The sequence below is a fragment of the Myotis myotis genome, unplaced genomic scaffold (assembly GCF_014108235.1).
Source record: "Myotis myotis isolate mMyoMyo1 unplaced genomic scaffold, mMyoMyo1.p scaffold_m19_p_4, whole genome shotgun sequence".
In the NCBI taxonomy this organism is placed as follows: Eukaryota; Metazoa; Chordata; class Mammalia; order Chiroptera; family Vespertilionidae; genus Myotis; species Myotis myotis.
Genome location: NW_023416346.1, coordinates 47,964,417 through 47,981,227, shown reverse-complemented (window position 1 = coordinate 47,981,227; position 16,811 = coordinate 47,964,417). Strand labels below are relative to the sequence as shown.

The window sequence follows — 16,811 nt, the reverse complement described above, 5'->3', positions numbered from 1 at the left end:
TGAGGGGTATGGTCTGATAATTCTAAAGACCATTTCCAATTCGAAAATGATTAGAAATCTACTTTTATAGCATCTTCACTTCTTGTTGGATCTACTGTTTCTGGGGTTCATGTGAAATATAAAAGGTGCAAGATAATAGGCATTAAGGATTTTGCTGTGATAGGAAGCTAAGTAAGCAAGCTTTGCCTTTACAATTAAGAGGTACTCTGGAGTAAGATCGGGTGAGGCAAAAATCCTAAAGATGAGCATGAGTCTGTTTTTGTCTTCATGTCAAACACCAAGGGAAAAATAAGCAGTCAGGAATACTTCTTTTCTTTTAAGTTCACCAACCTGTTGAATTCTGAGGGATTCCAGTTCTCTCTCCAGTCGTGTCCGGAGACGGTGTTCCAGCTGCTCACGCTTTTCACATGCTGCCTGGAGCTGTACAAGGGCCTGCTGCATCTTCTCCACCTTATCTACATACACCTGCTTCTTTTTCAGCTGAAAAATCAGGTTGAGACAGGTTGAAGGAAAGATAACAAGATCAATTATGCACTCCCCCACAACCCAGCCCTGTTTAGCTCTCTTCCAACTTTAAAAATGAGTACATTGTGAGAAGGTTCTTCATGATGAATAGCAGGCTGCCTGGCATTTATCATACTGAGAATGCAATAAATGACAGGAATGAGAAGCCCTTTTGTAATCTCCTTCCCCCCTTCTTATCTCTAGGTCTTCCCCAAATCTATTTCCATGAGTAAAATCAGACAGACTACGATGGAAGTAATAGTAGATGGCAAACTCTTAAAATTCCTGTTTTTGGATGTCTTCACCACTGCTCTTCTTCACTCTAAACTGGAAAATACTGGGGGAAGGTATATCTCACTTTGGTAATTACAATAGAGAAATGCTAAAAAAAATACGGGGGCTCTCCAGGGGGAAAAAAAGCTTAATTTGGCATGGAAAGGAAGCTGTCTCTCTTTATGCAGGTCAATTGCTGAAGGTACAAGGAGTTCATAATTGTCTGTTTGAAGCCCACAGTCCTGGAAATTACCTTTTATTAAAGGAACAGAGAGTGCGTGCAATTTCTGCATCACTCAAGAGTTTGAATTGATAATATTGGACTGTAATGTCTCAACTTTTGGAGGGGAGACCTTTAAAGATCCCTAAAAACTCAAACTAATGAGTCAAATATAAAACTAAATAAGTCAAACGCCTCTTCCTCTCTGAAAGGCTATGAGCCATATCCCAAAGCAAAGGTAGGAGTAGGCTGGGACTAACAAATTTAAATTCTTGTACCCTTGCAACTTACAAGTCAAGTCCTGGCTCCATGGGAATGAAGGAATGAGGAAATACTCTCTTTAAAGAAGGTATACATACCCTCAACAACTAAAAAAAGTAGGAAAAGTACATCCTTCCAAGTTTGTTAGTAAATGAGCAGATAATGCTTTTCATACTACTTGTAGAATGCCTTTCTTGCTAATAAAATCAACCTATAGACTCTCTATAAAGCAGAAATTTTTTCCAAATTGTCCATCATTTTCATGGAGGCTGAGGTTAGGGATACTTTCATTATTATTATTTAAATCTGAAAAAATTAATAACTTGGTCAAAAGAAAATTCAAGAATTCAACTAAACTAACTTCTCAACAAATTCCCAAGCCCTTGAGCTACCTAGGCAGACAGTTTCAATGTAAGAAGTTACCCATTCTACCAGCATTGCTCGTACCCACTTAGCTGGGGCCAAGCGAGCATAACCTGACTATCCCATTGTAGAAACCAGGTAATTCCTTAATGGTAATGAGTCCAAATCATTGCTATCTGAAATTTCCAGTCAGATGCCAATGGCTTGTGCTAGTGGGGAAATTCTCCTGTCTTATAACAGCCTTTTCTACAAATTGGAATTGAACTTTCTCTAGGTAGAAAAAAAACAAACATGTTATATTTTCCTACCACACACGTAGTATGTTTTGCCTCAGTAAATAAGACTAAACTTTTTTCTATATGTTCTTGACATTTCCTTTTATTCCAAGGCCTGGTTCAATCTAACCTTATAAACCAGATGACGTGAGCTATAAATCTAGATGTGTGTATTCATTAGACCTTTGCCTAAGAAAGAAAAGAAACAAATAAAAATCATCATCCTCTTTGCCTCAATAAGCTTAAACCTTTCTTTCCTTGGATACATGACTATTTACTTATAACAACACTGAGTAGACTAGGGCAATGAAGACCTTTAAGCCATGGGTGCCCTGCCTTCCTATTTGCTAAGCTTTGCATAATTGGGAAGCAGAAAATATCCTCTATACTTCACCTTTTGGGTTCTATAATCCTCATGAGCTACTTAAAGTTGAATGCATTTATTTGTGAACTGCTCTGAAAACCTTAGGGAAGCAATGCAATGTTAATGCAGAGAATGTTAACTATAATTACTGAGGCTTACAGCAGTTATACTTAAAGGCAATTAAAGTTAGATAGCATGCAGTTCTTGTATTAATGGTAAAGTACAGCAATGTAAATGCAGAGAACTGAAAAATAAGCAGTCCATGGACAGGTGAATTTCTCCATGCTCTGTCTTTCTTGAGAAAGAAAACCTCAATATTTTACCAAAGGCATTCCCAGCAATTTCTATTGCTGAGCCACCCTTCTGAAATGGAAAGACAATAAAGAAGCAGAGAGTTTTCTGAGTTGGCTGAAGATAGACATGCAGATCAGACAACTTCCACAAAGCAGGCCAAGAAAAATCCCATTATGCTTTCTTTGCCACTGGGATGATTTCCCAAAAGGTACAAGGACCTCTGTTGCTGGAATAATTCTACCTCTTTTTTAAAAAGAAAGAGTGCAGTTCACCCATAAGCATATGAGCACGTAGTAAATACTTAATCTCTAAATAAGTAAGGATAGGAAAAGACAGCTTTTGGATGCTATAAATGCAAACAACAAAGTCAACTATCTTCTAAGTCACACACTCTGTTTTCTAGATCTCTTCAATAAGTAGAAACAAAGACCTATGTGGTTTATTAAACCCTCCACTATCCCACATGTTACATGCTTCACTTTTACCTTCATCATGATAAACCCCCTCTTCTGCCTCTCTTCTACAAACTCATCTCCATTGCTAGGCTTCTGAAATGTTATATCAGTATCTAGGACATCCTGGGCCCTCAACTACACCTCCCAATGCCATCAGAAGTGTCCGTGGTTCCTTAGGTAAAGAGAGAGGCCATATAGTAAAATGGTAAAAGGTCATGAGCTCCGGCCTCAGACTGTTAAAGTCCAAATCTTGGCTCTCCCACTCACTAGGCATGCAACCTTAGGCAAGCTACTTTTATCTCCCCAAGCTTCCTTTTTACTCATTCATCAATAATATAGAGGTGATAATACCATACACCTTTATAAAGGTCAAAGGAGATAACATATGAAGTGTTTAGTGGAGTGTTTGGCAAAAAAAAATACTCAGTTATTTTTCTTTTTTTTAAGGAAAAGTTATTGCCAAGTCACGCATGCTCTAGTCCAGTGATGGCGAACCTTTTGAGCTCGGCATGTCAGCATTTTGAAAAACCCTAACCTAATTCTGGTGCCGTGTCACATATAGAATTTTTTTGATATTTGCAACCACAGTAAAACAAAGATGTATATTTTTGATATTTATTTTATATATTTAAATGCCATTTAACAAAGAAAAATCAACCAAAAATATGAGTTCGCGTGTCACCTCTGACACACGTGTCATAGGTTCGCCATCACTGCTCTAGTCCTTTCAACGTTGAACATTCACTCCAGATAGCCTTGATATGGTTCTCATCATCTCAGTAGCTCTAATTTTCACATCAATGTCTAATTAATACATTAAAACACGGCAATTTTGCCCAGAAGCACATATAAAATTAGGCCTCAAACACTTCATGAAATACAGCTTCAGACATCCTTACAGAGCAGGGCCCTTCATTGGTGATACAATTAAAACCAAGCAATGAGTAGCAGCCAGGATACCATATTCTCTCAAAATGATATGATTTAGGAGCACCTCCACTTTATGAGAAATAAATACTTTACCTATGATTGAAGGTATTGTTTAACTAAAGACCCTTATGCAGAGCACATACCACATCACACACACACACACACACAGATATAGTGTGTGTACATGTGTGTGTATATATATATATATATATATATCAGAAATCTGATATATATATATATATATATATATATATATATATATATCAGAAATTTCTATTTGACAGCAAAATGAAAGGAACAAGGTGGTAATCAGGAGACTTGTATACTAGTTCTGGCTCTGCTCTTATTGGTAATTTGCTTACCTGTTTTCAGCCTCAGAGTCCCTATTTATTTTTTAAAAATTATGGGGCTTTTAGAAGTCAGCAAACTGAAATGGTCAGCAGTGGGCCAAATCAAGCCAAATGCCCACTTATTTATGCATTGGCTATAGCAACCTTCGTGCAATAATGGCAGAGTTGACCAGGTGTAGTTGCAAAAGAAACTATGGTCCATAGAACTGAAAATATTTACTCTCTGGTCCTTTGCAGATAAAGTGCCAGCACCTGGAGTGATTTTCAAACCGTGTTTCAGAGGCCTAGTGTATTGTTGAGTGTTTCAGAGGCCACTAGTGTGTGAGTTGTATCATATGGTTTTTATATGTTTTTTATATATTAGCGTTTTACATAAAACTTCATTTCAAAAAAAGATTGCTGCCCTGGCCGGTGTTTCTCCATGGTTAGTGTGTTGGCCTGTGCACCGAAGGGTCTCCACGGGTTAAATTCCCAGTCAAGGGCACATACCTGGGTTGCAGGTTTGATCGCCACCCTGATTGGGGCATGTGCAAGATGCAGCCGATTGATGTGTCTCTCTCTCACATCGATGTTTCTCTCTCTCTCTCTCTCTCTCTCTCTCTCTCTCTCTCTCTCTCTCTTTCTCTCTCCCTCCCTCCCTCCCTCCCTCCTTCCCTCCCTCTCTCCTTCCACTCTCTCTAAAAAGCAATTAGAAAAAAAATCCCCAGGTGAGGATTAACAAACAAAAAAAGATTCCTAAGGATCCCATGATATTTCACCCCTCAGTACCATTGGATATATCATTTTATCTCTTAGGAACACCCTGTGCACTAGGTCTTATGAGGTTAAAACAACAATACTGGGCTAGACAGATGCTCTCAGATGTTCTCTAATAATCTTTTAATTCACAAATATTTTATGAATCTAAGCTTCCCCTTTTCACCTTCAGCACTGACAAATAAGTAAGAGGGTTAGGCAAAATAAGATCCTAGAATTCCTTACAGGAACATTCTTGGAGATAAAAGCAAAAGTCCTGTTTTAGTTTGTGTGCATGTACATGCACGCCAGAAACAGAATATAGATGTGTGTAGTCTCCATAGGATCTTAGATGATTTATTTTTCTATATTTTCAGTGTTCAAGGAAGTAAAAGTCCATTTGGAAGGTTTCCAAAGCCAAGGTAGGGACTCCAGTCTAGAGATGAGTACCCATGGGTCCTTAGATGCCCATTATTTAAACCCATCATTTAAACCAAATTCCCTTCAGATAGTCAGCAAATGGGGGAAATCATCCCATCCATTCACGTTTTCTTACCAAATGCCAATTTTCAAAAAGCTGTCAAAGTCCCCTTTCCCTTGCTTTTCCTAATTCTATGTTCTCCTAATATGATTCCTTAAATCACTCTTGCTTTCTGTCTTAATCATTTAGACTCACCTTCCCTTCTAAACCCAACCCCCACCTTCTGCTATACCCCAAGGTCCAATCTATGGTAGTTTATTCTTTTGCCTCTATACCAGTGCTTCTTATCTGGGCATGATTTTCCCTCCCAGGAACATTTAGCTATGTGTAGAGACATTTTGGGTAGTTACAGCTGGGGGTAGGTTGCTACTGACACCTCATGAGTAGAAGCCAGTAATGTTGCTAAATATCCCACAGCGCACAGGACAGCTCCTCCACCACTACCACCAAAGAATTATCTGGCACCAAAAGTCAACAACACTGAACTTGCGAAACTTTGCTCTACACCTCGGCACTACTGGAAATCTCCTTCATGCCGCACTTTCAACAGCTACTTATATGCCTATTTTTAAGGTTATCATGCTCTCTTTCATCACAGACCTCTGCAAGATTTCTCACTCTGACACTTAATAAGCCCCAGACTGCTTTCATCTTCACCCAAAATGCTTTCCTTTGGATAGTTCAGTCATTATCATTACTTATCCTATTTTTCCAGTCTCAAAATTTTGGAATTGCTACTCTCAATTTCCTTTGTCTACCATGTCCTATCACTATGTCTTAATTCTAACTATTATCTCTCAGATTTTTTTATTTCTTTATATTTTTATAGCTTATATAGTTTAAGTCCTTATTTCACAGCTAAATTATAATAACCTAACATATCTCCTTATTTGCAGTTACCTTCTCCCATCTGCACACAAGCACACATGTCCACACACACAAACACACACACACAATCAGTCCATCCTACATATAGTTGTTATAACAGACATCCCCAAGTAGTACATTATAAAACTGCTTTATTTAAAAACAAAAGCAATCTACTACTAGCATAGCCATTCAAGCAGTATTGATTAGGTACCTACTATATCCAATGCACTTTTACACCTCCTCTCTTATTTCTTTAGATAAGAGCTCTTCTCTCTCATCTATATCTCAAACCACTTAATGCTTTTCAATTCACCCACAGTCTACTGTCAAATTATCTCCTGTCCAGTCTAAGTATGGCTCTTAAAAATGTCTTTATCAATATTCTAGGCTGCTACTGCCTTAAAATTCAACCAGGCTTACAATGCAAGTGATCAACTTTTATTCAGTCTGATCACTTCTTCATCTTTCTTTAACATATCAATAAACTCTCCAGTTCTTCCGTGAATAATCCTACCTGACCCTGACTGTTACTCTTCCCTAGAGTCTCTCATCCATTATGTGTACTCTATTAGCAATCATTTGATTAGATTTCATTCATGTATATATTCATTCATTCATTCATTCATTCATTCATTCAACAGATATTTACTGAATGCTTATCACATGCCAGGCCCTATTTTACATCTGAGAGCAGTAGTGATCCAATGGGAAACAAGACGAAGTCCCTGCCCCATTTGAGGGCAGTATTCCATAAGCTACTTAAGGGTAGGGCCCTTCTATTTCTAATTCATTGTTCACTATACTCTTGGTGACCAGTTAATATTAAATAACTATCAAGTACAAAAACAATTATGATCATAGCATAGCTTGGTTAACTGCAAATATACAAACAATAAACACATATTGTTAAATATATTTACTTTGCTTGGCAAGTCAAGATAAGAGTTTCAAATAATTCTTGTTATGAGATAAGTTTTTAAAGGGGGAAAACTGGGAGAAAGAACAGCAGGAAAGCAACCTATTGAAGAATAGAACAAATACTCTTGAGCTCAATCAATCATACTTTTCCATTGCACTTTTGAAACAATTTGAACCCATTCCCAAGCATTTAGCAAATCTCTTAACCCCCTTCTGACTCAGGAAAATATGATCCCTGCAAATGAGCACCATGTGATGGCATCTTTCCCTCCTTCCAACAACTATGGGTGTCTTTCAAATTTAATTTTTAAAGGATGGCTATGTACAAAATTACTTCTAGGTCCCCTAAAGCTACCCATTTGCCTCAGCCATTTGCAAGGAAGTGATTAATCATTAACCTTCTCCATTTATTCATCAGTGGACAAAGGTTAAGATGGGATATTTTGGAATTAAGAGATCTGGGTTTTCTACTAGATTTATCACTAACTGTTTGATCTGTGTCCACTTTAATTTCATAATTTGTCTAAAGAAGATAAAACTTGAAATATTTGTAAAGTGGGATACAATAATATATTTGGAAATATTTTCAAAATATTAAAAAGTGTATTGGGAGTAGAAATAAACAGGTAGAACACAGAGGATTTTTAGGGCATTGAAAATAGCATGTATGATGCCATATTGATGGATATATGTCATTATAAACAGGGGTGGGCAAAAGTAGGTTTGAAGTTGTGAGTATGCAAAACAGTTTATTCTTGTATTATTATTTGTTAAATATTGTGTTATTTTCCATACAAACAACTGTAGACCTACTGTTGCCCACCCCTGAATTTATTCAAGCCCATAGAATGTACAACTCCAAGATGAACCATAATGTAAACTATGAACTTTGGGTGATTGTGATGTGTCAAATAGATTCAATTGTAACAAATGTACTGCTCTGATGGGGAATGTTGACAATGGTGGAGGCTATCCATGTGTGGGAAGCAGTGGGAATATGGAAAATCTCTGTACTTTCCCCTTAATTTTGCTGTGAACCTACAACTGCTCTAAAAAAAAAAAGCCTTAATAAATCATGAAGAAATATACAGATGGATAGGTAGAGGGGGTGGACTATTATTACTAGCTGGATGAACACCAACATATACAAACATTCCATTGGCTAAAGGACATTGAGACTAATAACACAGAACTAAGTCCAGTGGCACAGAGAACATCATTCATTATGTCTGATTTTCATCTTCCCATCTATTGCCTACACCTCCAAACACTCATTGTATCACAAATATGACAACTGATATTTATACAACTAGTCATATGCTACTTCATGAACTTTATACAACTAGTTATATGCTACTCCATGAACTTTCAGTGATTTCTATTTTATTTAATTTAGCCTTACCCAGGATTCCCTGGTTCCAAGTAAGAGTTCCCTCTGAAGCAATTTGGAAATACTACCCTGGTATTAGCAAGCTGCCTCTGTCCATTGCCAAAAGACTGTGGTCCACTGGTGGATATTAAAAGAATTAAAGAGTAGAAACCATCTCTAGAAACTTGCTACCAAGGGAATGAAGTTCATTCTGTTAAAGAGGCAAAAGAAAGATACAAAGGGCTTCAAATTTGGGAATTTCAAAAGCCAAAATCATCAGGAAAAACTGAGAAAATCAAGCTCTGAGAAGTCAATCCACCTCTATTTGGGGTGGGGACATAATTTCTTAACATATTGGGTGAAGCAAGACCTATTTCAAAGAAAATATGCTGCCATAAATATGGGAAATTTCATCCTTAGATGAAATGTCCTTCATGTAATTCAAAAATTCATCAGAACGTTATATACTTTATCTGAATCCCTATCAACACCCTCAATGCATACATAATCCACACCCTTGGATATTCCACCTGCATTTAGAATCCATAATAATCATTGTATGAGTTTTACCTACACCAATAAAATCTTATTGTTTGAAAAGTATTTTGGGTTAGACATATAAATGTCTATGCCTATTACATCCTCTTTTAATATGGAGAAACGAGGAGACTCGTTATGGTACTGTGTGGAATGGTATGATAGCAGGAAATTATGCATCGCTAAAACCAAAAAAGATAAATCAAATAAGTGGCAAGAGATCTGGAAATAATAGAAAATATTAGCCATAAATAGTTAATGGTGGAAATGTAGTGAAACAATATGGATTTAGTTTGGTGAATTGAGTGGGGTGTCAAAAGGGCTCTGGAAAATGCACTGCTACTAAGAGCTATCACTGTGATGTCTGAATCATAACCAGCCATTGCAGTTCAGTAAAGGTTAACATTTGGACCCCTTTTTCCTGAATCTCTGTGGCTGTCATTCTCGCCTAAAGTTAAAGAACAAGACTCACTGGATCTTTCTGCCAGCCCTCCCATATTCCACTCTGTTTCTTCCTGTGCACTTTGCTCAGTAAGCAGCCCACCCGCAGCATCTTCCCTCTTTGATCTTGCCAGTGCCTCTTTCCCACCATCCCTAAAACAATTACCCAAGTGGTGGCTCAGCTCTGGATCATAAGACAGCAACCAGCCAGAAGCCTGAGCTGTCTTGAGCCTTCTGAGTGAATATGCCAGGCATCTGTCGAAACCCTCCAGTGAGGTCAAATTAGTGGGGGCAGGGGAAGGTCTCTATGAATGGGAGAATACCATGGTTGCTGTAGAACACAAAGTTCTTTTGACTTAGAGTTTAATGAGCTGCCACTTTAATAGCACCTACGTGTCCTGAAAGATAAGGGCAAGGATGGAAAGGCACCTTTTGCCTCGGCTGGCTGCCTGCTGCAAAGGCTGAAGATTGTGGCAAGACCTGGATAATAGTGACTCACAAAAAGAAAAGATCAGCTCTTTAGCTAGAGTGCTAACCCCTTCCTGGCAAGATACTCCTTCCATGCCAGCAGAGCAGGGTCCATGAGAGAATCTGTGCTGAAATGCACAGGGGAAGCTGTGATTGCGAGAGAAAGTTTCCTGTAAGCCCGAGGCACCATTTCTGTGTAGAGCTTAGAACACAGTGAATAGAGTATCATGGGGAAGAGACTTAATGGGATTAGAAAGGTGGAATGGATTTCAGGAAAAGCATCTAAATGATGACTTTGTAGAGAGACATAAATGCATGCAAGGGTCCTCAGAACATAAAAGTAGTCATGATATTCCCCTGATCATCTTTTTAAAATCCTATATAATAAAGAGGTGATATGCAAATTGACCCCCATGCCCTCACAAGATGGCTGCTTATGACCAGGCCAGCAGGGGGGTTAGTGAGGGATGACCAAATGACTGAACAGCAGGCTGGGTGGAGTGGCCTGGCTGGCAAAGGGTTAGTTAGGGACGACCACACAACTGAACAGCAGGCTGTGTGGAGTGACCAGGCCAGCTGAGGAGGGGGGCATGAGGGATGACCAAGCCAGCAAGGGGGGCAGTTGGGGGCAACCAGGCCAGAAAGGGGGGCAGTTGGGGCTGATTAGGCTGGCAGGGGGCAGTGAGGGATGACTAGGCCAGTGGGGGGGGCAGTTGGGGATGACCAGGCTGGCAGGGAGGACAGTTAGAGATGACCAGGCCAGCAGAGGGGGATAGTTGGGGGCAACCAGGCCAGCATAGGGGGCAGTAAGAGGTGACCAGGCTGGCGGGGGGGGGGCAGTTAGGGGCAATTAGGGTAGTGGGGGGGGCATTTAGGGGCAACCAGGCATGCAGGTGAGTGATTAAGAGCCAGCGGTCCAGGATTGTGAGAGGGATGTCTGACTGCTGGTTTAGGCCCAATACTGGGGATCGGACATCCCCCAAGGGGTCCCGGATTGGAGAGGGTGCAAGCTGGGCTGAGGGGACCCCCCCACCCATGCACAAATTTTGCGCACCTGGCCTCTAGTTGAGATATAATAGACATGTAACATTATATTAGTTTTAGGTGTATGATATAATGATTCAACATATATATTGATCTGACCATCTTGATGCAGTGCAAAATTATTACCTGAGTGACCTTGTACTTAGTAGTCTAACAAAATATTTCTTAGACAAAAGGCTTAATTTGGGTAAATTTCCCTATTTCTCATTTACTAAGTAGACTAAGTTTTTTTTGGAAGAACTTCTAAGGAAAATCCAAATTATTTGTTTATATGAGACATAGGTAAGCATCTGACATATCACTCTGTCTTCAAACATGACCTTACTTGAGCCATCTCAGAGATAGGAATACATTTTCTATTCATGATACCCTTCTTGATTTTGATATGTTTACTAATTTTGTTAAAGAATCACAATAAGGATTCCTTACTAGATTAGTTCCAGAGCTACCTATTCACCTTAAATAGCTCCCTAATGTTCCATACTTAAAACTTTTACCCCAAGAAGAACAAGGCCTAATGGGGGTTGAGTCACAGCAGAAAAGCAAAACTTCAATGATCAATTTCTGTATTTGAGGATAAGGGAAGAGATGTTTTCCTTTGCATATTATAGAGGAGCTAGGACTAACACCACCTATGTGCAAATCTTGCTCTGATAGTTTGATCAGAGATAGGCTGCTAAAACAAAAAGGAAAATAAGAATCATTGTATCTTCCCTGAGATGTGATTTCAAGCCTCTCTGTGTGCTAGAGGTGGTCTCATTTGAGAGTCTAAGAGACATTACATGGCCTCCACCTCTGGATTCTGTCAGGGAAAAGGTTCCCAGCCTGCTCTCCCCATCAAATGTTCCACCCCCTTTAGCAACAGCAACTTACATTTTCCCAACATCTAGGCCCTATGAAAAAGTATAAGTAGCTTAGGACTAAAAAATTAACAATAATTGATTAGCTTATTTGAGATATCTGGCCACTAGATGCCATCATTTAATCCTAGTCCAATATTTAGGACTTCTCCTTTAAATTATAAACTGTAAATCCATGTATTTGGGGGGCAGGGCCCTGGAAAACAACTAAAAACCTCTGGAACAAATGACCAGGAAAGCCTCAGAAGTTTGAAAGCAGAAATATATTTCAGGCAACTGTTTCAGTGAGGGCTGCCCAATGGGAACTACATATTAACATGCTCCCCATACATGTATATTACTTTCATAATTAATAACCAGTTACCACCGAGCCTTCAGACACTGCAAACCAAGATGCTTGCAGAATCTTTGTCCCCATCTATCTCCAGCTAGATGGACACCCTTCCTGGAGGGGCAGAGCAAGATTTTTTTGTGCACCCCAACTTCAGAGCAGTGTGGATGAGCTTCTCATAGTCTGCTGAAAAAGAGGGGCCCAATGGGTACAGCAATTATTTTAAATTAAAAGATGCAGAAGTTACTAAATCTGAACAAGCGCCCACATTTTCTTTTTGGGAGTGGAACCAAAGGATGATTCAGACAGGGAGAAAGGCAGCAGGGTCTAGGGAATGAAGAGTCATGAGATTCCAGTTTTATTCCTGGCTCTAACCAAGACTTGCCATGTGACCACCAGCAAGCTACTTCTTCTCAGCAGGTCTCTCAGTTTTCCCTTCTTTAAAAGGATACAGTCTTATCCTCATCCTGTAATTTACTCTGTGATTTCCTTGTAAGAAGTGGGAGGAAGGGTATATATGAAGTATAGCAAAAGGCTAAAGGCTGTGCTAAGCTCCTTAGACTTGGACACCAGAAATATATAAGTATTCCTCATTTACAATAAAGCATCTTAGTGGTATTTCTGATGTAGACAACTCATGAAGTAGAACATTAGCCTAATTTTATACAACCTGAAGTTTAATAGTTAATCAATTCAGGCTCAAGGACATCATAGGTTAGGTGGTATTACCTACTGAAAAAGTATAAACCCACAATCCAGCTCCAACAAGCATTTTAATACCCAAGAAAGGAAGCAAAGTATACCTGTAAATCAGATCTCTAGGAACTAGAACCATTCTTACTGAGAGGGAGAAGAACAGGTAATGAATGAAGGTAGGAAAGATATCTCACTTATAATAGTTAGAAAGCTGTGTTTGCAGTGTCTGAGGGCTTCTTCACTAAATACTTTGGTTTCAAGTTTATAAAGCTTTCAGCTAATTTTAATGGAGGCTACTTTTTCTCTTAAAACAATTTAATTTTAGCCTGATCAGTGTTGCTCAGTGGTTGGGCATCGACTTATGAATCAGGGGTTTACGGTTCAATTCCCAGTCAGAGCATATGCCCGGGGTTGTGGGCTTGATCCCGGGGGGGGGGGGGGGGGGGGGGCGGGGCATGCAGAAGGCAGCCAATCAATGATTCTCTCTCATCATTGAAGTTTCTCTCTCCCTCCCTCTCTCTGAAATCAATAAAAATATATTTTTAAAAAACAATTTAATTTTAGAATAGATAAGTCAGTGAGAAGTGAAATTTTCTTTACAAAGTTGTACTTTAGCACCAATTTTTGCTGGAACATACCAACTCCCACAAGTGCAAAACATCTAAGAGTTAGTAGTACAGTGGGGCCTTGACTTACGAGTGTCCTGACTAACGAGTTTTTTGAGATACGAGCCATCTCTCTGCCGATTTTTTGCTTTGAGTTGCGAGCTAAAATTCAGGTTACAAGCCAGCTTCAGATACCCCACCACTAGTTGGCGCAGCGAACGTCACAGTGAACGCCACAACATCAGCCCAGCATCACGTGTCTCACTCGTTCACTTTTTGATTTGACATACGAGTAATTTGAGTTACGAGCTCCATCACAGAACGAATTAAACTCGTAAGTCAAGGCCCCACTGTACTCCAATACAATGACAACTGACATCCAAGATAATTAACGACAAACCAGCAGCAAAGTTCCCTCTATTTCACAGAAACACAGCTTAGTGTGGAGATCTAGTAACATCTAGATGAAGACTAATCAGATACATATTAATCATATGCTTAGTAGTTTGGGGGGGGCCCTTGCATTTGTCAATGGAAGGCTCCATCCTTGCACACAAATAACTGACAACTTCACCCCACTACATACCTACATTCCAGAACCTGGCCAGTAAGAGCAAGGACACAACTTTTGGCCCGCCATAAAATGTAAACTGTCCCTGGGTCTTATCCTGTTGGAAACACCCCAGATTGTTTTCATCCTAAAATAAATCTGCATAATAAGTCCAATTACAAGCAGCAGATCCATTAAGATTCATTTTTTACCTGAGGGGACAAACATCCCACTAAGCTTGGGGAGACAAGAACCATTCTGATTTCAAGATTCTAGGAGTACTTTAAATTATTTGAAATCGTTTTCTAACTCTTCCAAAATAAAGCACTGTAAGGGCAGGAATTCATATATATCTCCTAGAGGCCCAATGCACGAAATTTGTGCAAGAGTAGGCCTTCCTTCCCCCAGCTGCCAGCACCAGCTTCCCTCCAGCACCCGGGACCCAGGCTTCCCTCACAGCCCCAGCTTCATCTGGAAGGACATCCGGAAGGACATCTGGACTAATTAGCATATTATGCCTTTATTATTATAGATTATATATGATATATATATATATATATACATATATATTACTTATATATATGATTTATAGATATATAAATTATCCTATCTAGTAAAGAGGGAATATGCAAATTGACTGTCATACCATAACAAAACTGGCTGTGCCCACAGTGGAGGCAGGAATTCCATAACACAAGATGGCTGCGCCCACAGCAGAGGCTGAGTTCCCGAAATGAGCCTTAATGAGCAATCAGCAGGGACCTGAGGCTGCATGGCACTGGGCAGGGGCAGGGGACCTGAGGCTGCACCCCCCGCCTGGTGGGGCTTGACAGGGGAGCTCAGGCCACGCCCCCTGCCCCGGACCAGGAGACCTCAGGCAGCGCCCCCCACCCGGCAAGGCTTGACGGGGGTGGGGCCGGCTGGGTCTGGGTCTCGCACAATTTTGAGGCACACGTGGGTGGGCAAAGACTTGATTCTGGTTCCTGGGCATGCCCCAGACTTTGACAAGAGGAAGATTTTCATATACATTTTACTAATTTTCTTTCATCTCTGACACTTCTATTATAGAGAAAGGGCAAATAGCAATATTAAAAATATTTCCTCGCCGAAACCGGTTTGGCTCAGTGGATAGAGCGTCGGCCTGCGGACTGAAAGGTCCCAGGTTCGATTTCGGTTAAGGGCATGTACCTGGGTTGCGGGCATATCCCCAGTAGGAGATGTGCAGAGGCAGCTGATCGATGTTTCTCTCTCATCGATGTTTCTAACTCTCTATCTCTCTCCCTTCCTCTCTGTAAAAAATCAATAAAATATATTTAAAAAAAAAAATTTCCTCTAATTAATTCCCTTTTAATGTGCACAAATTTCATGCACCAGGTCAGTAGTAAAATAATCTACACTAATAAAAGAGAAAAATGGTAATTGGTGTACGACCGATACCCTTTTCATTGGCTAATCAGCGAGATATGCAAATTAACTGCCAACTAAGATGGCAGTTAACCGCCAACAAAGATGGCAGCTAATTTGCATATTGCAGGCAGGATGGTACAGCGCCATCCGAGAGCGGGTTGGGGGTGTGAGTGCCAGCAGTCGCCCTAGACCCGATCCCGCCAGCAGACCCAGACGTGGGCCGGCGGGGCGGCTGTGGCATCCGCCTGCACTCACGCCCCCAACCCGGATCCGATCCCGCCGGCAGACCCGGACGCGGGCCAGTGGGGCAGCTGTGGTGTCCGCCCGCACTCATGCCGCCAACCCACGAGAGCCGGTTGGGGGCATGAGTGCCGGCGGTAGCCCGGACCCGATCCCGCTGGCAGACCCAGAAGCGGGCAGGCAGGGCGGCTGCAGCGTCTGCCCGCAGTCATGCCCCTAATTGGGGGCGTGAGTGCCAGCGGTCGCCCGGACCCGATCCCGCTGGCAGACCCGGACATGGGCCGGCGGGGCAGCTGCGGTGTCAGACCACACTCAAGCCCTCAACCGGCGAGGTTCAACTCCTCTGGCCGAGGCATCAGGCCTGGGCAGGGGGCGGAGCCAGCAATCGGAGGGGGCTGGGGGTCCCCTGCCCAGGCCTCATGCCTGGGCCAGAGGCATCAGGCCTGGGTGGGGGGCGGAGGCGGGGACTGGGGGAATATGATGGTCCCCTTGACCAGGCCTGAAGCATGGGTCAGAGGCATCAGGCTTGGGTGGGGGGGTGGAGCAAGCGATCAGAGGGAGATGGGGGTCCCCTGCCCAGGCATGATTCCTGGGCCAGAGGCATCAGGCCTGGGCGGGGGTCAGAGCCAGTGATGGGGGGAGATGGGGGTCCCCTGTCCAAGCCTGACACCTCTGGTGGAGGCGTCAGGCCTGGGCAAGGGGCCGATCAGGCGATCGGAGGGTGATGGGGGTCGACCCCTCTGGCCGAGGCATCAGGCCTGGGCAAGGGTGGAGCCGGTGATGGGGGGGAGAGGGGGGCCCCCTGCCCAGGCCTGAATCCTGGGCCAGAGGCATCAGGCCTGGGCCAGGGGCAGAGCCAGCAATCGGAGGGGTCTGGGGGTCCCCTGCCCAGGCCTGACGCCTGGGCCAGAGGCATCAGGCCTGGGCTGGGGGCAGAACTAGTGATGGGGGGAAATGAGGGTCCCCTGCC

At 41.8% G+C, this 16,811-nt stretch overlaps 1 protein-coding gene across 6 annotated transcripts in view; it reads right to left on the bottom strand.

Annotated features, from left to right (window-relative positions):
* The window catches only part of AMOT (angiomotin), a 72,087-nt gene that overhangs the window by 14,216 nt on the left and 41,060 nt on the right, over nucleotides 1–16,811 (bottom strand). For all 6 annotated transcript variants that reach the window (XM_036305344.1, XM_036305341.1, XM_036305343.1 and 3 more), the window contains one exon: nucleotides 331–480. In XM_036305344.1, coding sequence (XP_036161237.1) covers nucleotides 331–480 — 150 coding nt within the window. The remainder of the gene's footprint in view (nucleotides 1–330; nucleotides 481–16,811) is intronic.